The sequence below is a fragment of the Mustela nigripes genome, chromosome 17 (genome assembly GCF_022355385.1).
Source record: "Mustela nigripes isolate SB6536 chromosome 17, MUSNIG.SB6536, whole genome shotgun sequence".
Lineage (NCBI taxonomy): Eukaryota > Metazoa > Chordata > Mammalia > Carnivora > Mustelidae > Mustela > Mustela nigripes.
Window position 1 is genome coordinate 46,344,368 of NC_081573.1, and position 22,617 is coordinate 46,366,984.

The 22,617-nt window shown below is 46.8% G+C and overlaps 2 protein-coding genes across 4 annotated transcripts in view; one reads left to right on the forward strand and one right to left on the reverse strand.

Annotated features, from left to right (window-relative positions):
* The window catches only part of PHLPP2 (PH domain and leucine rich repeat protein phosphatase 2), a 77,380-nt gene extending 69,137 nt beyond the window's left edge, over positions 1–8,243 (forward strand). Inside the window, exons 19-20 of one of the 2 annotated variants that reach the window (XM_059381580.1) lie at positions 1,882–3,083; positions 8,163–8,243. In XM_059381580.1, the coding sequence (XP_059237563.1) occupies positions 1,882–3,036 (1,155 nt within the window). In that variant the 3' untranslated portion in view covers positions 3,037–3,083; positions 8,163–8,243. Of the gene's footprint in view, positions 1–1,881; positions 6,782–8,162 lie in introns of those variants that run through there. The other variant, XM_059381579.1, reaches the window with a different exon arrangement.
* Positions 8,244–9,321: 1,078 nt separating this feature from the next.
* Positions 9,322–22,532, reverse strand: MARVELD3 (MARVEL domain containing 3). 2 transcript variants are annotated; one of them, XM_059381747.1, is made up of 3 exons: positions 22,048–22,532; positions 19,303–19,436; positions 9,322–11,082 (listed from the first exon to the last, which is right to left on the reverse strand). In XM_059381747.1, exons 1-3 carry the CDS (start codon positions 22,431–22,433, stop codon positions 10,445–10,447), a joined length of 1,158 nt encoding a protein of 385 aa, XP_059237730.1. In that variant the 5' UTR covers positions 22,434–22,532; the 3' UTR covers positions 9,322–10,444. The 2 variants fall into 2 exon arrangements, with proteins under 2 accessions (XP_059237730.1, XP_059237729.1); XM_059381746.1 differs by lacking the exon at positions 9,322–11,082 and adding an exon at positions 11,102–15,913 and having other exon boundaries at positions 22,048–22,519.
* Between the last annotated feature and the right edge of the window lie 85 nt (positions 22,533–22,617).

Below are 22,617 nucleotides of genomic sequence, written 5' to 3' on the forward strand. Positions count from 1 at the left end.
CATTTATTTGACAGAGAGAGATCACAAGTAGGCAGAGAAGCAGGCAGAGAGAGAGGAGGAAGCAGGCTCCCCGCTGAGCAGAGAGCCCGATATGGGGCTCGATCCCAGGACCCTGAGATCATGACCCGAGCCGAAGGCAGCGGCTTAACCCACTGAGCCACCCAGGCGCCCCCTCTTTTCACTCTTTTAATGGTGGTGTTTGCAAAAGCAGAAGTTTTAGTACGAATTTTTTTTAATTTTAAAAAATTTTTTTCTTAAGTAGGCTCCACACCCAATGTGGAGCTTGAACTCATGACCCTAAGATCAAGAGTCAAATGCTCTACTGAATGAGCCAACCAGGCACATCCCAAGAAGTTTTTAGTTGGGAATGAAGTCCTACTTACCTTTTTTTCTTCCATGGGTTCATGCTTCTGGTGTTTACAAATTCATTGCCAAACTCAAGGTCACCTAGATTTTCTTCTGTGTTATCTTCTAGAAGTTTCATGTTTTAATCTAGGTGGGTCTGGTTTTAGTTAATTTCTATGACAGATGTAAGCTCAGTGTCTAGAGTCCTTTCTGCTTTTTGCATGCGGATGCCCAGCTGTTGCGGCCGTATTCATTGACCAGAAAGTCCTTTCTCCGTTGAAGTGCCTTTACTCCTTCGGCAGCGATCAACGGACCATATTTATGTGGGTCCATTTCTGGGCTGTCTGTTCTGTCAGAATTCTGTGTAAGGATTACCCAGAGGAGATTCCACCCGAGGAACACAAAACCATAAAAATGGCCATTACAGTGTGCATTGATATTAAGGAGATTCTGGTAGACCAAGGCATTAGTCTCAGGAAGGTCTTTCAGTCAAAACAAAGGAAAGATAAAAGATAACTTTGTGTTTGAATAATCTCTTTTCCCAGGATTTAGATAATGTTTTGGTTTTTCTTGGGGCGCCAGAGGCAGGCAGGAATTATTTTTAAACCACAGGCATTTATTGTTTGCTAAGCACTTGACTCTTGTTTTATTTACTTTTCACAATAATCCCCATGAAAGAAGTGCTTTTATTTCCATTTTACAGATGAGGAAAATAAAATGTAGAGTTTGTGACAGATTCTGGTAAATGAGACAGCCAAGATTTTTACCCAGAGAATGACCACAGCTCTGAAACAAATATATTGATGACTTTTTAGAGGTTTTGTTTGATTTTATCTTAAAAATAAATCAGTACAAAGTATTTGGCAGATGACCATTCCCAACCAGCAAAAGAGGATTATTCTTTTTCCTCTAAGTTTAGAATTCTATCCATTGTGACTTGATCTGCTATTCATTCCGGGTACAGCCCTTACAGATGAGGTAAATTATGCCATGGAATTCAGACTTGACTTTTCTAGGCTAAATAGCTTTAGAGGTCATTTAATGCTTGCACTACAAAGATTCTCCTAGCTGTTTAATATCTAACTGAATCTTTTCTGTCCCAGCTGTGTCTTCAATGTGAAACCATTTTTAGTGACCCACCTCTGTGAGGATACTGGTGATGGAGGGTTAATACCAGCCCTGCTTATTGTTTTCCTGACAGATGTTTCTCTGTTTAAGGACATGCTGAGGCCTGCACTTCTATGAGAGCCAGTATCTTTTGAAAAGGAGGTGCTAAATTTTTCACCACTTAATTTTAATTGGTTTTAACTCCAGTCCTGTGACCTATTTGGTATAATAATCACATGATACTTTGTCCTTTAAGAATTCTGTACATTCCTTTTTGTAAGTCCACTTAAATTATAGAGATCTGAGGAAAAACCATACCTGTCTGTTCTCTTTTACTATAGAGCACTAGGCATTGTGATCTAGAAAGATAAGAAATTGTGTATCGTCGTTGCTTGTTACTCAGAATTTTGCATTCTGCTTGTCTCCTAGGACAACAAAGTGAACGGGGTAACCTGCTGTACCCGGATGCTGGGCTGTACATACCTCTACCCTTGGATCCTCCCTAAACCCCACATATCTGCCACTCCACTTACCATTCAAGATGAGTTGCTGATTCTGGGAAACAAAGCATTGTGGGAACACCTGTCATACACAGAAGCTGTCGACGCAGTACGCCATGTACAGGACCCATTAGCAGCTGCCAAGAAGCTGTGCACGTTAGCCCAGAGCTATGGTTGTCAGGACAATGTGGGGGCGATGGTGGTTTATTTGAACATTGGAGAGGAAGGGTGCACGTGTGAAATGAATGGGCTCACTCTCCCAGGTCCTGTGGGATTTGCTTCAACCACTGTCCTCAAGGACCCCCCCAAGCCAACCACTCCTTCCTCCAGCAGTGGCATTGCCTCTGAGTTCGGCAGCGAGATGTCCACCTCAGAGGTGAGCAGCGAGGTGGGGTCCACCGCTTCTGACGAACACAACACTGTCGGGCTGGATGCTGGCTTGCTTCCAAGGCCGGAGAGGCGCTGCAGCCTCCACCCAACACCCACCTCCGCGCTCTTTCAGCGCCAGCCTTCTTGTGCGACTTTCTCAAGTAACCAGTCTGACAATGGCCTGGACAGCGATGATGACCAGCCTGTCGAAGGTGTCATAACAAATGGCAGCAAAGTAGAAGTCGAAGTAGATATCCACTGCTGTCGGGGAAGGGATCTCGAGAACTCTCCCACTCTGAGAGAGAATTCTCCTACCCCGTGTCCTGAGGAACATGCTAGAGGATCGTTTTTTGGGATCCGAAGACAGAACAGTGTGAATAGTGGCATACTTGTGCCAGGGAGCAAGGACAGGATGGAGTTACAGAAGTCCCCCTCCACTTCCTGTCTGTACGGAAAGAAACTCTCGAATGGCTCTATCGTGCCCCTAGAAGATAGCCTGAACCTCATTGAAGTGGCCACAGAAGCACCCAAGAAGAAGACTGGCTACTTCGCTGCCCCGACTCAGCTGGAGCCGGAGGATCAGTTTGTTGTACCTCGTGACCTGGAGGAAGAAGTCAAAGAGCAAATGAAGCAACACCAGGAAAGCAGACCCGAGCCTGAGCCCCACGAAGAGGATCGGACCGAGCTCCCGGAGGAGTTTGACACGGCCCTGTAACCCTCCCCCGGGAGCCGGAGCGTTGGGCAAGGCTGCGCCGTGTCAGGGTAGGGATCCTACCGGAGGCACGGTGCTTTTGCTTTCCTAAACCGTAGCCGAGGGGGTAGAACTTGGAGCCAAACGTGGTAAGAGCTATCAGGGTCCTGCTCCGGGATAAGCTAATAAACACCATCAGTGTTAAGTTTCACATTTAACCTGCATTGGAATTCCCAGAGTTACTGGGAAGAAAGCCAATGTGGTTCTGTATCAGTCCTACCACCTGCCATTAACCCTTTCTCTCCTAGGATAATTTGAGAATTTGCCTGCCTGGGCAGGAAAGGGACTTTTTCTGTGGAGGAAATAACTGAAGATTGATTCTCTTTACTAATTGCTGCTGATGGATCTCTGTGACAGAGAAATCACCTTATATCTCAGCCTAACTGATGGGATGTGATGTGACTAGTCACATGGCTTTTCATTCTTCTCTACGAGAATACAGCCTTTCGAAATGATGTTTATTGGAAATGTAGAACCAATCAAACCGATAATTTATGTATGTAATGTAATGAGAGCACTTTTCATTGACTGTGAACTTTTTATTTTTGAATCTGCACTCGAGCCAATCTTCTTAGAGGCAGCCCGGCACCTTTGTCTGTAGACAGAATGATCATCAGGTGTTGGAGCATTCTGTGAGGGTACCAGGAAGGGCCCTGGGCAGTCTTCGAACTGTTGGAGGGCAGGCTGGGAAAGCTCCTGGGAAACTTGGGGGAGTAGGATCTTCGGGGATGAAGATCGGGAAGGAAGGACAATTAAGGCTGCTTCCCCGTCAGTCAGAAAAAGAGATCTAATTCCTTGACACGTGTTGACACCTGCCAGGAATTGCCCAGGAGATCACAAGAGAAGTATTTGGGGACTGGCCTCTTCCCACAATGTGTGATGGAGTTGGCAGCCAGCCTCCTCACATGTAGGGCCAAGGCCGATGCTGCTTGCCTCCAGGTAACCTTGAGTGTAGCAGGTGACTCTACACAGACTGAGGCTGAATGAGAGCAGACGGGTGGACGGAGCTCATGGGTTAGACATGGTCCCTCTCTCACTCTAGAGCAGAGGGATCGTTTCCTAAAGTGTCAGAAATGAGTTCACATCTTTAATGATGAACAGAGTACGCTTCTGAAAACTGCTTATCCACCTCACATGGTTTCGGAGTACGAGGCTCAATTAATAGGAGGAGGAAGGAGGACTTAATTAGAAAAATCCTAAGCTTACAGAAAACCTGGTTTACTGTATTTTTGCACATTCCACATAACCCTAGCAAATAGCAGTTCCTTCCATATTTCTGTTCTATTGCCTTTTCCATTAGAAGACTTACTTAGGAAACTAATTCCTACTTATTCCTATAAAATTTTGACATTGCTTGATTTCACCCGATGGGGAATGTGCTTTGAATTTTTAGAATACTTTAACAATTAAAAAGATAATAGTGCGGAACCATGAATTTGCTTTATGAGAAACAAAATGTTAAAGATAGGGTTGAGATATATATAGATATGGTTGTCCATCTATTTATATCTTTGAGGGAGTTTTTGAAGTTTTTGTTAAAGCAATAGTAGAAAACCAGATGACCTGTCCACAAATGGTTATGTGTCCTCATCTTCTCAGAGGCCCCACATCCGTGTGTGTGTGTGTGTGTGTGTGTGTGTGTGTGAGTGGGGTTCACTCTTGGGGGGTTCTATACCACGCCAGTGGCTTTCTGAAATTCAACCCCTCAAGAATCCGAGTTTTTAGTCCCCATATTGTCAGAAAAACTTGACTTCTCTGTATCAAACTACTGGTCAGCTACTAAAAAGTTTCAGAACTCAGGGCTTAATTTGAAGTAGGGAAAATAATGATTCATGCAAAGTTTAGATGCTATTAGAAAAGGGGGAATGAATTGTGTGTTGCTGCCCTATTTTTATATGGGGAAATGGGGGGGGGGGGGAGATGAAGGAGAAATGAAAATGAAGAAAAAGCCCAAAATAATAGTGATGGGTGACGTGAAACGTCTTGCTACCCGGACAGCAGAATCTTTGAGTTATAAAACACTGATGCTGTCTGTCTGCAGAAGAAAGTTACTTTGGGAATATACCACTTTCACAGTATAGCTTCTTAAAAATAGTTCTTTATCTCTGTGAGCCCTTTTCTTATCTTTGTTTCCCGCCCTACTTATTGGAACCACCATGAAACCCAGTTCGGAAATGACTTTACCCAAAGTAAATGTATTTACTTTTTCATCAGAAGAACTCTAAAATTTCATATGTTCTTTTTACATGGTAGATTCATTTTCAGGAAACACTAGGTTGCATTGAAAACCTTTCATACAGGCTTTCATATCATTAGTACCAAACTACTCTTTTCTGTGACTTCCTTTCATTCATTTCCCTCTATAATTGCTCTGTATTAAAATAGAGGGTAAGAAGGCCATAGTCCGTTACCAAAAATTGATTACAGAATTCTTGACCTATGAGGTCATTTATCGTCGTGTGATCTGATTAGGTTGTCACATGGTGAAATCCAGGAATCTGTCTCCAGGTGAATGTAATCTACTGCCCAGGACTTTACCCAGAGGATGTTTTCCCCAGGTGGGCAGAGTACCACTGATCTCTAGCCCGGAGATTCTGGCCTCTGGGTGATTCTCAGGTCTCTGTGTGTACCTCCCATTTAATAGAGAACTGTAAGAGGATTTGTGAAAGGGTATCATTCCTGCTTCTGGGAGCAGTTCAGGAGTCCCATGGAAGAAAGAAAAATCCATGAGTCTTGGCAGCCATGGTATTCTTATTTTTATCCTAATGGGTTGGAAATTCATTTTTTGAACATTTGAATGCCACTATGTCATTACGAGTCTACCGTAGAGTCATTGAGTTGGCACTCCTCATGCAAGTGAGGGCGTTATTATACTACTGTAGAGTGTCTGTGTGCAATAAGCTGATGAATTCATTCCTTGGTGTACGGAAGAGCCAACACAAGAGCTTGGTAATCACTGGGTGCTATTACAGTTGTTTGTAGCGAGTGCTATTTTCCGGGAGACAGAGCTGGTTAGGCGTATCTACTGAATCTCAAACATTGCTCTTCTTCCCACGTAGACCTTCAGCAAAAGCAGGTACTTGGAAGCCACAGGCTCACCTTCTCTATCTACTCAATAATTATTAATGAAGAGACCTCCATAAGGGAGCATTTGGCTGTTACCGATAAATGTACCAATTATTAAATAATTAGCCTCCAAGCCATTCAGTGATGCCTGCAGCATCACTAGAGAACTGTGTCGCGTCACTTTTTACTTCCCTCCGGGCGGGGCCTTTTCAGACTCCCCCAGTCATGGAGGCGAGTTCATCTTTCTCTCCAGTTAGTGACTTTTGCCCCGGAGTTGGGCAAGCACTTCCTAGATTGAGAAAAGCAGCTACAAGAAATCCTGCTATTTCCTTCATTTGGTGATCATTCAGTCACACAGAAGCTCCTTGTATTCTGAATTTCACGCACTTCTCCCAGATGCTCTAGGGTTTTCTCTCACTGTTGCCAGTGGATGTCATCCAGACAGTGAGTTCATATCTTATGGTTTTGTGCAATCATTTGTTGTATTGTAGTCCTAAGACTCATTATAGTGTATTTTTGATATTTTTGAAATGTGTTAAATTTTTTAATTCAATAATATGAGCCAGAGCATGTTGCAGCAAATCTATTGTTTGTAAAAAATAACAATAACAGTAATAATAAATAAAATAAAATGGAATATCTTTTTCATGGCTTTGTTTTAAAATGGAATACCTGTTATTTTATAAATACTTTATTTTGGCATGAAACTGTAATTTTCTCTAACTTGTATATAGAATTAGTTTCTTAACCAAAAGCATCTTTAGGATTTTTCTTGCCCCCCCCCATTTATTTATTTATTTATTTACTGCTTTAGAAGAAGATAACAAATGAAACCACATTCCGTGACACTATGGAGCAACGAGTTAAGGCAAGAATAAATATTTTCGCTCACCTCTTAAGCTGAAACAGCAATAAAGATTTTTTTATGTTAAGAAACATATTCTGACTTGACTTATATGTTTAAATAAATCCCAAAGACCGGAAACAGTCCTTATTTGCATGCGGGCTGTTAGCTGACTAGAAGAATCCCAGTTATCGGTAACTGATAGCTCCCAAATCACAGAGCTGGTGATGACACAGAAGGGCCAGTTGGATAACCTAGCCGTCGCGTTTGTCCTAAGGTGAGGGTTTAGTGTCAGAACCTTAGCTGTAGGAGTGCGCTTTGACTCACAAAATACTTAAAATCCAGTTCAGCCTCTAAATTATCTCCTCACCACCCTCCCTCCCACTGGTTGTCCTCCATAATCTCTGGACTTCCAAGCAAAATTACGTTTCTCTAATAAAAGCAAGTTGAAGTCATTTTGTAGGTTTCCTCCTCATCTGGCAGAATGGACATTTTTTTTTTTTAAGATTTTATTTATTTATTTGACAGAAATCACAAGTAGTCGGAGAGGCAGGCAGAGAGAGAGAGAAGGAAGCAAGCTCCCTGCTGAGCAGAGAGCCCGATGCGGGACTCGATCCCAGGACCTTGAGATCATGACCTGAGCTGAAGGCAGCAGCTTAACCCACTGAGCCACCCAGGCGCCCCAGAATGAACATTTTAAAACCCTGGTGTGTCAGCTGTTCATTGAGCACCTTCAGCATGCAGGGCTCAGGGCCACCATCTGTATGCTCTAGTGCCTCAGCTCTACTCCCTACTCCATGGAGAAATCAACAACAGAAGTCAAGTCCTCTGAATGTGTTCTCTGCTTCCTGTGTCAGCCACTGGTACAAACAAGAGTGCATTAGTCTCTCAGAACATGTTCTGAATGTATTGGGTAAGTTTTGTCTCTACTACCTAAAAGATTTGACTAGGGCCACCTGGGTGGCTCAGTAGGTGGTGAGGCAACCACCTCTTGATTTCGGCTCAGATGGTGATCTCAGGGTCATGAGATCAAGCCCCACATCAGGCTCCACGCTGGGTATGGAATCTACTTAAGATTCTCCCTCCCGCTCTTAAAAAGATTTGACATTAGGCAAGTTAAATCACCTAAGACTCTTTTCCTCACCTGCTAAAAATGGAAATAACCCATCTCTCCCAGCAGTAACTTAGGAGCTTGAACGAGACCGTGCAAATGCTGCCTTAGCCCAGGACCAGGCCTGGCCTATGATGGGCAGTCAACAAAACATCAGCCGTCAGGTAAGCCACTTAAACCTTCTCGAACCTTCATCTCCTCATCTGTAGCAAGTGAACAATGAACCCTGACTTGCCTATCAGACAAGCGGTAGTAAATAAGGCTGGGTTGGCTCCAGCCTTTGGACATGATGAAACTGCACAGGTGGAAAGTTATGATTGCAGTGACGGATGGACTCCGATCCCTCAGCAGGAGGGAACTCTCCGGAGCAGTAGCGAAGCCGCCCGGGGCACAGTGCTGGGGTCTAGATAGGCCAGAGTCCCCGTTTTATCAAGAGTAAGACCCAGACATGGGTAAAACTCTCACAGGGACATGTCTCGGGGAAGAACACTAGTTTTGGGGGGCAGGGCGGGAATCTTCTGGGGGGTGTGTGAGGAAGGAGCGAGTTCTTTTGACTTTTGCTCCTGTTAAACATCCTACCAGCTGGCGAAAACGGGGCTCTGGCCATGGCCTCAAGGCTGAGGGTGATGGGGAAGCAACTTTCTGTGGCACTGCGTTTGTACGTTAACCTAAGAATGTGGATGCTCGGCTGATTATTTTCCTCCAAGCTTTACTTCTACATAGAATGAGAATGAGGTATTTTCGCATTTCTGTATGAGGTTTAGTTTTGACCTTTCAGCTTGGATCGGTTCTACAAGAAGTAACTGTTGAAGGGACTTGAGAGGAGAGGAAAAGGAGTATGTTCCAGGGAGGACAGCAGCTGGAAAGGGGAGGAGGAAAAAGAAGCTTCTCCCAACAGCCATTTTGGTATATGTGGAAGGAGGCTCGTGTTTGCTGGTTTCTTACTCAGTAGAAATTAAAGAATCGGAAATTGATGTCAGAATTGCATTGTGGAAACAAATTGTTTTTAGAAGTGTACTAAAGATTTCATTTATAAATAGCTTAACCTCATTTATAGTATGAAAGTAAAACTGTGATGTTACAGAAAAAAAGGACTAGCTGTTGAGAAGCAAGAGGGCAATTAGGGAAAAACTTCATGATAAGGGCATGTGTATTTCGAGGTGTGTCTGACATGAACTGAAAGTCTTAGGCCGGTCGTAAAGTATAAGAACAGCCATAAAACTTGAGATTAAAATAACTGAAAACTTTATTTTTAATATTCAGTGTTAATGATCTATATTACATTATGAAAACAGTCCAGGGTCACGAGAGATGACAAGCTGCCTTTGAAGGCCTACTCTGGAGAGCTCTATCAGGGAAGGCAGAAAAGGGGAAGCCTCCAAAAAACCCTCCTAGTCTAGTAAAATTAACAGTTCAGTTGAATAACACTTTGAAGAAGTTCATAAATTTTATTTCTCTCTGGAAAGGCTTGTATTTAAGAAAATTATAATATATTTTAGGAATGTGAAATCCAAATGAATGACAACAAAAACAAGGAACTTGGAATGCTGGCAAAAACCCATTTTCTCTCTGCCTTCGTGTACCAGGAGTCCCACCTCCCGCCTTGAAGGGAGGATGGCTCCTGGGACCCAGGCAGTCATGGCAGCTTCCTTCTAGGAGAATCAGACTGTAGCTACTCATTTAGGATTCAGTCATACAGTCATACAGCTGTATACCCTACCAACTATCATTCCCCAGGGACCAAATACGGGGAGCAAAGACAGGTTTCTTTCGGTGACTTCAAGTAGTCATGCCAGACAAAAGTATTTCTGCTGTAGCGCTGGGCCTGCTACCCTGGACGTGGAGGTCTCCTCTCTCCTTCTGAATTTCTCTGGCTCCTTAGTTCCGTATCGTCATGATCCTACCATCACCGCAGACTCTGGATGTTGTTCTTTGCTGCAAAAGGTGATTTCTTTCTTTCTTCTCTCTCTTTTTTTTTTCCCCCAAGTTCTCAGCCAACAAGACTTCTTGATAGAAAACTGAGATGAACATCGAGCTCAGCACTGGTACTGATGGGACTTTTTTTTTCTCCAAGATTTTGTTTATTTATTTGTCAGAGAAAGAGAGACAGAGGGCACAAGCAGGGCAAGAGGCAGAGGGAGAAGCAGACTCCCTGCTGAGCCCGATCCCAGGACGTTGGAATCGTGACCTAAGCTGAAGGCAGATGCCCAACCACTGAGCCACCCAGGCGTCCTGACGGGACCATTTGCAAAATCAGTTATGTGAAAATCACCGTTGTCTAACGTGTCGTTTGAAAAGACACCTCTTCTTGAGAGAAACAGGGATGTGGACTGCCCACACAGAAGAGGGTCTCAGAGTGTTCCTGACCACAGGTACTCGGGTGCATCGCTGTGACTGCGGCGCTGCGCTTGGCTCTCCTTGCAGGGCCTCTGCTCCCGGTAGCTCCGCAGGGCCAGCACCACGCTGGCCCCGTACAGCAGCACCAGGAGGCAGGCGAAGGTGGCTGCCGCCCCGTCCGTGCCCGCCAGCTGGCAGTTCATCCAGGTGAGACCCTTGCGGGCATAGAGCCTCTCTCGCGCTCTGCAAGTGTCCGTGGAATTGATCTGCAAGGCCACGTGGAGGTAAATGCCGGTGCCCACGCCGTAGCTCACCGCTGCCAGGAGGCTGAAGGCGGCCTCTAGGAGGAGCCACTTCCCCGACAGTTCCTCGAGACTTTTGGCTCCTTGGAGTAAAACACTCATAGTCAGGACACCCAGCCCCAGAGAAACAGCCACGCCCCCGTAGATCAGGGGTGCCCGGAGCACTGTGTATTTCTGGTCCAGCTGCCGAACCTGCTCCAGCTCGGTGCCCTCGAATGGTGAGTAGTAGTTGTTCCCAAAGCCGCCACCACTGGTGAAGGTGGCAGTGAATCCAGCAAGGACAAAGTAGGAGGACACGACACACATGAGAACCATGCCATTCAGTATCACCTCCACTATCTGTACCACACCTAGGAGGAGAGAGATTTGGGATTTAACACCGACATCACTCACCCAGAAAAGTCTAGGTTAGACTCGAGAAGTACCGCCGGTGCCCTGCTTTTAAGGACACGATTTGATTCAATATTAACATCCTTGGTTTTTGTTTTTTAAACTGATGTATGTATGGATAGAGGGATGGATTTTTAAGCAGGCTCCATGCTCCATATGGAGCTTGAACTCATGAACACTGAGATCAAGAGCTGTATACCCTACCAACTAAGCCCGCCAGGAACCCCAGTTTGGTTTTTTTTTCTTAATATTCACATGTTCCAAAAACCCAAAATGCCACTCTGGAAAAAATTTTGTCAATTTTCTTAAAAAAACATATTTATATATATACGTACCGTGTGACCCTAAGACCAGACTCCTAGAGCACTTATCCTAAAGAAAGAAACACTGAAAGTCTACACAAAACTGTACACCTGAAAGCTCACAGGAGCTTTATCTGTCATTGCCTCTATCAGAAACCTAGATGTCTTTCCATAGGTGAAGGGTCGGCAGTCGGATCCATCCATACCACGGGAAACTCCACTCAGTGGTCCAAGGGAAGGAGCTGCGGAAACACACGACCACTTGGACGGCTCTCCAGGGAATTACGATGAGCAGAAGAAAGCCAGTGTTAAAGGTTATACACAGTGTGACTCCTGTTATGTGAGTCTCAAAGCACACAATTTGGAGAGTGAGCACAGATGCTTGTGGGCAGATGGGGAGATGTGGGGGAGCCCCAGCAACGTCCGGCACGGGAGAGTTTGTCGCTGATCATGGTGGTGGTGGTGACGTGAAGATATGTGTGACCGAATGGCACGGAAGTGTGCACACACACAGACACAAGTGCAGTACAGCCGGTCAAATCCACAGCTCTCCAACGTCAGTGTCCTACTGCCGGCGCCGCGTTCCGGTGACGCAAGACAGGAGCCCCGGGGAACACTGGGTGGAGGGCGCATCTGTTACCATTTCCTGAATCTACAGTTAAAATTTTAAAGTTTTTTTTTTTTTTTTAAACTACACAATGACATAAAAAGGAATACACTGGGAAAAATCACTCCTGTCCCTGTCCATCCTGTTCTCTGCCCCCACCCACTTTCATTATTTCCTAATATAACTTTCCAGTGTTCCTTCATGCATATAAAAGCTGACTCAAATCTGCCTTTCCTTTCCCCCTTCCCTGCTTTTCTTTTTTTTTTTTTTTTTCACCAGGAAGCATACCCCACACACTGTTCTGAGTCTTGTTCATTTACTATTCTAGGAGGTGTTTTCAGATCTGCTCCCACGGCATCCACAAACTTCGTTATGTGGGCTCCGATGCCACTGTGGGGACAGACCGGTCTGTTCAGCTGACCGACACGTGGGCTGTTCACTTATGCATAAGAAACGTGGGGTTTCTTATGCATTTAAGGAAACGAGAGGTGACTGGACACTGAGTATCTTCTCGTCCAAGATCAGCTTTCATTCATCACTAACAGAGGCCCTGCCTTCTGCTTAGGTGTACTTCTGGAAGAATGTCACCTGTCATGCCCCAGGGGACAGAGAATAGAACTCAGAGAGAAGCATGTGAACCTAAAGTGGGAACGCCAGGCTCCTGTCCCTACACTCCGCTGCAGGCGATGTGGCCTGACCAGAAGCCTCCCACACTTCATCTGACAAGGGAAAGTGGTGCCGGCCTGTCTTATCCCGCGGGGCTGGGCTGAGGCCCCGGTGAAAGCAAGTACATGTAAATATTTGGAAAGTCATAAAATGTGAATGCAAATGGAAAGTGATGCTACTCAGTAACGTTTAGACAATGGAAGGGGCTTAGTGAGAGATTTAAGAAATGAGACAAATGATGAGAAGTGTGGTTTCCCAAAAATCGGGAAGCCTCGCTAGTACACTGGGGAGTACCATAACATTTAAAAATTGGGAAGCGAAGTACCAGTCTCTCTTACAGACTGAGGCACTATCTCCTGGGCCGGGTGGTCCTAACTCCTGCCGGGCCCACACGAATTCCTGGGACGTCTGTGGGACACAGCAGCCAGAGTCTCTGACAGTCGACAAGCTACATTCCTCTAATTTATATCTGAAAATAACATCAGATCAGAACTGCCCACTCACCACCCAGGCGCTGTAAGGGACTGGCCACTTGCTCCCCGGAGCAGAATAAGTGAATTGGCCCACACATCGCTCTACTTCACCGGGAGCACTTTTCCCCTGTATCCAATACCCTTCTCTGCCTTGGTTTTCCTTCTGCACGCAGGTTAACATCTTACCCCTGAAGGGAGACAGGAATACTGTCCTGCTACAAGATGGAGAAAACTGAACGCTTCCTCCTGGGGCAGATTTAGCCAAAACAGTGCAGTTGTGATCCACGCATGTATCTGCTGGGCTGAAATGAAATAAATCTAGATCTTGTCAACTACCCCCCCTGGCTAGGACAGTTGAGAGGAATAATGGTCTGATGCCGGGTCCAGTGCTATTGGGTCTGCTGAAGGAATATGGCCACTGAGTATCATCACAGACCAGGCAGGCCTGGCCTGACTTAGCTATTAATATCAAACAGGCTCATGTATTTTCTTCTTCTTCTTCTTCTTTTTTTCTTTTTAAAGACTTTGTTTATTTATTTGAGAGAGAGCACGAGCAGGAGGAGGGGCAAAGGGAGAGGGAAAGGCAGACACCCCCCCACACACACACTGAGCAGGGACTCCATCCCAGGACCCTGAGATGGTGATGTGAACTGAAGGCAGATATTTAACCAACGGAGCCACCCAGGCACCCCCAGGCTCATGTACTTCTAACCTTGCTGTTAGGGCATTAAGATTCACAGCTCCCAAAAGAGAACAAGGGTGATTGCCAGCGCCAGCAGTTTATTCTGATGGTAGAATGGGACAAGTCTCTGGAAAGAGAGCAGAGAGAGGGCTCTAGAGAGGGACGTGGAGACCAAAACAGACATGATATTTTTGTTATTCGTTATGGGGTCTTTTTGGGGGAGGCTGGTTTCGTGGCTGATCATGTAATATCCCGCTTAATTAGACATCTACTTCTGTGTTTGCACTGTAAATGGGAAAAAAAGAGGGGAGCAAATCAAGTTTTTTATTTCTCTGAAATAAAACTGAAACGTGCAGTCAAGCTATGCTAAAATGGAAAATAAAATCTCCTTCTCTCCGGAAGCCAATACTCTTCATGCTTTCTTATGTATTCTTCAAGAAACTGTCTAATCATAGATAAGCATTTATTTCACCTTCTAAACCCAAATGGAACTCCCCTTTTAAATATGACGAGTTGCCTGTGTTTAAGGGTATACTGTTAAAAATGTGCTGTAAAGAGAAGCATCACCTCCAAGTTAAATTTTTTCTTTGGACTCTTATTGGATTTATGTAAAGCAAAGATCATATTCACTTGTACCCAGAATATGTTGTAATGTTCCCGAAGTCACAATTTAACATGCAGTAAGAACCCATGAAGCCGTCTGGCCAAAAGTGCATTCTTCTGTTGGGAAAGATTTTACATTCTTTTATTCTGGATGGATCCTGAATTCCAGATGTTGGGTTTAATTCTCCGTACAATGGTACATTTACAAGAGGTACAAAACACTTATTGAGTTTTCAAAACCATTGGAAGGGGCTTGTTAGAATAGCTTCTTTGCAGCCCACTGAATGAATCTGATTCCTCTTTGCTCGGCCCACGCCTACCTCCAACTTACAGGCGGTGTCTCCCAGCTTCCCTACACCCTGCCTGCAGAGCATCAGGGAATTGAAGGATCCAAGCCCTCAGTGTGGAAAAACTTTGGGTCTCATCCGCTTAAGACAGCTGTGTTTACAAAAGTTCAAGCCGGAATGTTGTCTCTCGTGTATGGGGCTTTCCTCCAACTTGGAACATATGGTTCTTCAGATTCACGGGGTTATCTCCCTTGAGCTAATCAAAAGTGCATTTTGCTGCAGCCCGTGCCTTTTCCTCATGGGTCCTGACTTCCAGTTTTGGTCTGTTTCAGTAACTTTGACTCGCTCACCAGCAGAGGACTCGAGAACTTATAACCTCAGAGAACGCTGCTCCGTGTAACCTGGAGTTTCCCCGGGACACCGATGTTGGCCCCCCCAGGACACTGATGTTAGCCTCACCCTCTTCAACTGCAGGCAAGTCCCATGGCCAAGTATTCCGTGAAAGACAGTGGTTCAGAGTAACTTCCACCGCTGACATTTGGCGGGTTGGCTTAAAAGGCCTAAAACTCCAACATCTCTGCAGGCTTCTCTTTGAGCTTCCTGACCTGCCGGTAACCTCGGATGGCCAGCACAGCCCCCAGAGCAAAGAGCCCGATGCTCAGGACGGCAAAGACCGCAGCTCCTATATCCCCCCCGTGGAAAGTGCAGCTGAAGCCGCTGTACCCTTTGCTCTGGTAGAGCGCCTCCCTCTCTCTGCACACCGGGGACGCATAGGCAGCCGAGAGCTGGTGGAAGTAGAAGTACAGAGCGGGGACATAGGCCCCCGCGATGAGCACGTCCAACGAGCCTTCAATGAGCAGCCATGGAGGGCAGTGCCACGGGACCCGCAGGACGCCCAGGAGGACAAGGAGGCAGCAGAAGGCCATGAGGGCTCCGCTGTAGGCCATCGCCGCAGTGACCATGGGCAGCTTCAGCTGGTAGAACTGGACGTCCAGCTGCTGTGCTTTCTCCCCATCGGCGCCCTCGAAACCACTGTAAGCGCCTCCGAACTGGTAGTAGTAAATGCCCCCCAGGCTGGTGATGCCCGTGTAGCCCCCTGTGGAACTGTAAGACACAGAGCTGCAGGCCAGGATCAACAAGTTCAGGAGCACCTCCAGCATCTGGCAGCAGGCTGCAAAAGAAGGGTGTGTTACCATTTTGAGAGCTGCTATTTCGTACTCGGAGATGTCCGCCTCGATGCTCCTCTTCCCCGTGGTAGCTCACGCCGCCGCAGCGGGCTCTGGGTTCCACCCCGGGAGGCCTGAGCTGCCCCAGCTGCGTGAGGGGCATGAGATGGGAGCGGGGGACTGTGGGCTCTGGAAATGCTGTCGGAGGTGCTCAGAGCTAAAAATAAGAGTAACCCTCAAAGGTGCCTCCCGCTGCCGGGGTGCAGGAAGATGGCGAAATCAGGCCAGCTCCCGACCGGAAAGAAAGGCATCCTCCATGGAAGGCGAGAACATTCTCTGCCCCAGCCCTTCCCTGCCAAAGAGACTAAGAAAGACCGATCTCCTCTCTAGATACGTTTTGTGGCTTGCTTCAGTTGGCAAGAGGAAACTTCTCCAAGTTTGAAGGAAATAACATAGACCTTAAAAAATACAATGAAGTCAGAAAAAAGCATGGAAGTCATACATCAAAATGTTAACCATGGTTCACATATATTGGAAAGAGCAAAGATCAAGTTAATTAAATCCACAAGGTTTACTGAATTAAAGAAACGTAATGGGCTTCCCTGGTCTTAGATTTCAACTCAGTAAGTCTGTTTTACAATTTAACTTTGTTTTCTTTGGTTTCCCTCAAGAGCAAATCTGGGCTGTGATTCTTTTCCCAGGGCTAGGTTCTCTGGGGGACCCTTGGCTTCTCTGTCTTGGACAAGGAAAGAGCTCCAGCCTTTCTGCCCAAACTGGCTGCTTTCCTTAAAATCAACTTCATTGAGATATAACGGATACGGAACAAAACGACCCATGTTAAGTGTACAGCTTGGTGAGTTTTGACAAACACAAATGCCAGGTCTTCCGAAGCAAGATACAGAATATCTTCATCTGCCCAGAAAGTTCCCCCAAGAGACTGCTTGGGGTCAATGCCTCACCATCCTCCTCAGACAATCACTGGTCTGCTTTCTGCCATTAGGAACGAGGTTGGCCTTTCTAGAATTTCATGTAAATGGAATCATACAGTTATGTACTCTTTTGTGTGTGGCTTCTTTTTCCTCAGGATTCTATAAAGCTAGGTGTTCTGAGCTGGAAACTGTATATGCTGGCACAGTCCTGGTAGGTCAGTTGACTACGAGCAGACGGTCAGCAGCTCCCTGGTGGGTGTTTAGAGAATGGGATTTTGTGCCTGGGTCCAGCTGGTTTATGTATGAAGTCATGGTACCTCTATCTACACACTCTCCAGTGGGAATGACAGACTGTCAAGTATTGTCTTTACGCTCTTCACTCTCCTCCAAGATGCAGACAGCCTTACTGTCTTTAAAGGCAGTAAGTATAATTAAAGACTGTTGTCTTTAATTATAAAAATACTATATACTGATGGGGAAAAATAAAGACAAAAACATATAATGTCACAATTACCTAAAATCCAACTATTTAAAAATACCATTATTTTTTCTTCTGGACTTTTATCATACATTCATCATTTTTTCTGTTATTTGCTTTTAGGTGAAGAACAGGGTCCTACTCTAGCCACTATTATATAACCTATTTTTTCACTTAAGAATATAGGAGGAACATTTTTTTTCTATCTCAGCAAATATAAATCTACTTTGTATTTTTAGAAGGTGTAGAGAATACCACAATGAATTTAAAAAATTCCAGTGTAAAGGACATTTAGGGTTTTCCCAGTGTCTTGCCATAGCAGCCTCCCACTTCCACCAGTTTGCTGAGGGAGGAGATGAGTTCACTGATAAGGAGAAGCAGTCACAAGAGACCTGCTCTGAAGATAGGGGTGGAAATCTTCGGGTGACCTTTATCAAGGCCTGCACTGCCTGCTGGAGACAAGTTCCTGGTGTTCAATGGCTGTTTCTCTACATACAAGAATTATGTACTGATGTGGGCCTCTGCATATCCAGAGATCTTTATAGGCCCTCAAGGGTTCTGACTTCTAAACCAGCCTTCCACTCTCTTGACTCAGAAATGATCTCTAGGTCCAAAGCCAGACAGCCAGAAGCAGTCAAAGCTAAATCAAGGTGTGTTTTGGTCAGGAGGCTCAAGTCCTGCCCTCTCCTCTTGGTAAAATAATCACAGAGGAAAACAAAAAGGAAATGAAAGGTCAAGCAAGTAAACCATTTCAGGCCTTAGAGTTAGGCTCTGAGTTTCCACTGCAACTCTTTTATGTAACAGCTGTGTGACTTTGTTATCTTACTATACCTCTCTGAGTCTCATGAATTATTGAGCAAATTAGAAGCAACGAGGTTGTGCCAATACATGTAAACCAGAGTGTCGATTCTTATACCTGGATTGCCTGGAGCTCTTTAAAGGAAGTTCCAGAGAACCCCATAATCATGTGCATTATTGGAATCACCCTATGATACACTTTCAGGTATAAGTTCCTTGATTTCTCTCCCTTAGGCTGAGAAGTTTTCCCCCTTAGTCATAGGCAGCCTAGAAGAATTTCTCACCAAATCACGTGAGCTACAAGGGCTCACCGTGGCAAACCAGATTTTCTTCATTACTGGCAAGGCCAGGATGAATGCTTGGATGGGAACTCGGGGCACCACACTTGGAGCCGACACATATTATTTACATATTCTGCAAACTGCATGTTCTATAACATTTTTTCCCCCGGTTTGTTCTCAGTAAAACAGGATAGAACAGAAATTACTCACATAGCTGATATCTAATAAGGTAAGTACTGTCTCACGACGTGCGTGTATGTGTGTGAACCTGGGCCTTCAAAGAAGATCTATTTCTTCCTATGGATCTCAGACAACAAATTTTATCATTTATTTATTTATTTTTAAAAAGATTTTATTTATTTATTTGACAGAGATCACATGTAGGCAGAGAGCCTCTCTCTCTCTGCAGGCTCCCCGCTGAGCACAGAGCCCAATGCGGGGCTCGATCCCAGGACCCCAGGATCATGACCCAAGCCGAAGGCAGAGGCCTTAACCCACTGAGCCACCCAGGCGCCCCTCAGACAACAAATTTTAAAAGACATCCTGTGGCATGAACTGCTACCAGGCTGCCCCCTCCAGGTGGCTTTCTGTCTCTAACCCAGCCCTCCCACAGCCGGCAGCTCACAGCTGGTTCTCCCTGTGGCTCCACCTGCTACCTGACACCCCAAGCATGGCTGCTCGCCTGGCCGCCAGACATCTGAAGAGAAGCACTGGAAATCTCGCTGTACCTTTCAGATGTGCCTACTTTTTTGGGGGGTTGGGGAAAAGAGAACCTCATGCAGTTGTATACATGAAAAGCTTAGGAACCCAAAAGGGAAGTCTGCTTGAATTTTCACTTCACCAGCTCAGACTCCTTCCAGAACCATCAGCAAACAGTAAACAGTCACAATGCTTCCCAAATGGCTTACCTCTCCCAGTGCACAAGTATTTGCATTTATGGCAATCCAGGAGTCCTTCAGCCTCTGACTGGTAATATTCCACTTCCTCTAGTCCAGACCTGGGGTTCGAGGGCAGGTATCTCCCTGCAGTGGGTTCACTGTAACTGAAAACATACATGGCCATTAGAGGCTTCAAACTCAATAGCTTGTTCAATATTAGATCCCTGAACATCTCACGCTGGCATTAAGGAGACATTAAAGAGATGTGCAGAACAGAAACAGATTTTGCTGCAGCATTTCATATTCCAGAGAATTCTCTGGTTTAGGGGCCCCACAGGGTATCCAAACACTTGGCCCAACACTGCTAAGCCACCATGCCACATATCCCTATAATTCTGAGCACTGATTGGATGCTGGTTTGCCCACCTGCAGGAGCTATCTAACCATGTAGCTGGGAGCCACCTTCGTGAGCCTAACTTTCCATTTCAGCATGGACCAGGCTTTCTTTAAAGCTAATTTACATTCACAAGACTCTGATGCCCAGGCTGGCATTCTCTTCCTTCTCTTGTTACTTTGCAAAGGGCTGAATCCACAATAATCCTCTAGGCCTATGGGTAATACAGATAACTCTGTGTGTCTTCCTGTCTCTCCCTTTTCCTCTGCTAGTTCTGGCACTTTCTTTCCTTCCCCAGCTTTATCCAGCATATCCCGAGCTTTCTACCTGCTGGGCGCCAGGGGCCCTTCCAGTGTTCTCATTATGGATCTCTGGGGTTTGAAATCCTTAAACTCTCATGGCTTTGGATAAAGTCCACACTTTCAGCACAGCACACAAGGCCCTGCTCATCTCTCTTTACAACATCACACTCAAAGACCCAACCATAGTGAACTGCTCCTCTCCCCTGGCCCCCAAAAAGATGACCTGCACTCCCGTTCTGCAGGTCACCGTGGAAGCTAGTTCTCTGCTTGGAACCCCTTTCATTTCCTCTCCCAGCCTTACCAGTCTTGCTCCTTTTCTTTCTTCTTTTCTCGATTTTATTTATTTATTTGAAAAAGAACACTAGCGGTGGAGGAGCAGAGGAAGAGGAAGAGGGAGAAGCAGGCTGCCCAGGATCCTGGGATTATGACCTGAGCCAAGGAAGATGCTTAACCTTAACTACTGAGCCACCCAAGTCCCCTCATTCTTGCTCCTTTTCCAGGACTCAGCTTCGAGGTCAATGTCCTCCAGGAAACCTTCCAGATCTCAGGCAGGGGGTCTGTTCTCTCCAAATCTGTTTCCCCTGCAGTGGCAGATTTACCTGTCAGTCTCCTACCAGACTGTGGACACTGTCAGTAGATCTCACCCATTAAGTAATGGAGCCCTGGCCCCTCCATCCTGCCCATTAAATCAAAGTTTACTGTGTGGAAGAAAGGCAGAAATAGTCTTTTGGTTTCAAACCACTAGCTGGCTATGAGCCAAAAAAGCAAAAGTAATCCCTTCACTCACCTTGGGTGTGGGGGCGGGGGCCAGGGGGTGATGGTGAGGGACAAGGATACTGATTTAAAAAGAAACCCAAAATGAAGCTTGGGAGCTACCAATGCAATGTGGTTTTGATCAGGAACGCACAACAGCTCGTGCCTCGGACTGTATCTGGGTATAACCTTTGTCAGAGTTTGGCTCGTTGGTTTTAGATAATGTAACATAAGCTCAGGATAACAGCTTTCCCGCTATGTGGACACAACTGAGAAGGGGACTGAGTTTAAACCTTCAAATCCTACAGCAGAGAGGAGCTTGACTCTACCTTAGAGAATAGAGCAGGTGTCCAAAACCAGAAGGCAGTCGGCACTCCAGTACCTACCTACTTGTCTCCTGGTTGGCCTGGCACACAACCTGGGAATTCAGTAATATCTGTGGAGCTGGATGGAATGTTCGATGGAAAAAAAGACCCAACTCCTGACGGGGGTGTGGAGTCTAGAGCTGACTTCCTCCTCTCCTCCCTTCCACTCCCTCTCGCAGCTCCCTAAGTCTTCCAGGATAGCATGAGGCTTTCACCTCACAAGACCTTACCAGAATCATCTGTGCTCTAAAAGGCAGGGCCAGCCCAGTTTGTTCATTGAGGGAAGTGGGATCTGAAACAGGGGATTTGCAGGAGGCTGTCCAGAAGACTTCACTGACAACGGTGGGCAATCTCTGCCCTTCAGTGGGGGGAGTTTTAGGTGGATTCAGTTCTTTGGGTATAAGGGTAGTTTCTCCCAGCAGTCTGTTTTGAAATACATATACCCCTACAAGAGGTTACCGATTTAACTATTAACCCTTCACTGGGCTGACCTCATCAGACCCTGACCGGACTTTGGAAGGCTGGTTTTGGAACACAGGACAAGGGTCCGAAGCCCCAATGGGGCGGTCCTGTGGGCCCGTCTCGGAAGGGTGGGGAGAGGTCAGGGAGGAGCCTCAGGTTAACCCCACCTACCTACCCTCCTTCCCACTCCTTCCCTTTCCGCTCCTGAAGTTTTCTCTTCCTCCTCATGTGGTCCCCGGCCCGGCCACTGCCAACACGGGTGGTTTCTGCTTTGTTAATCGGGTTCGGATCAAGAAGTGGGTCACCGTAAGGTTTTCCTTCCCTCCCAGGTGTCCTCTAAGACCACAAAAGGGGGGAATGGCACGTTCTTCCTTGAAGCCGTCTTCCTAGACCATGGAGTCGGGCGCTGGAGCCACCGCAGCCGGGGAGAGGGGGGAGTGTCTCAGACCCAGGCTTTCCGGGTCTCCATGTCGCAGGGCGCCCCGCAGCCCCACCTCACCTTGCCGGGCCACTGGCTCCGAAGCGCTCCTTCCTGTGGGGCGGTAGCCCCGGGGTTTCCCAAGGTGCGGGCCAGGGGGGCGGGGCTGCGTCCCAGGTCGGCCTCCGGGGTCTGTCCCGCGTCCGACTTTGATGGGACTTTTCCCAGACTCTCTGTTCACCGGCACGAAGGTCCCCGACCCGGTGTCTGTCCTGGCGAGGGTCTCGGTGCCTTCCCCTGTCCCGGTCCCCGTCCCTCCGCTCGCCCCCGTTTCTCTCCCTCCGCCGGTCCCCGGATCGGTCCCGGTGTCGCTCGGGGTGGCGGTCTCGGTCCGGGCGGGGGTGCCGGTCTGGGTCCCGCTCTCTCGGCCGGGCCCGGGGCTCCCGAGCCCCCGACGTACCTTCCATGGCCAGTTTCCGTGTCCCCGCCCCGGAGCGACCCGAGGGCAACAATCTACCACCAGTTTCACGGGCAGGTGGCCAAGCACCGGGGCGGGGGCGGGGGCGGAGGCGGGAAAGGGAGCGGGGAGCGGGGCGGGACGCTCACCTGCACGCACGCGCACTAGCCGCGCGGCGGGCTCGGAGGGCGCTC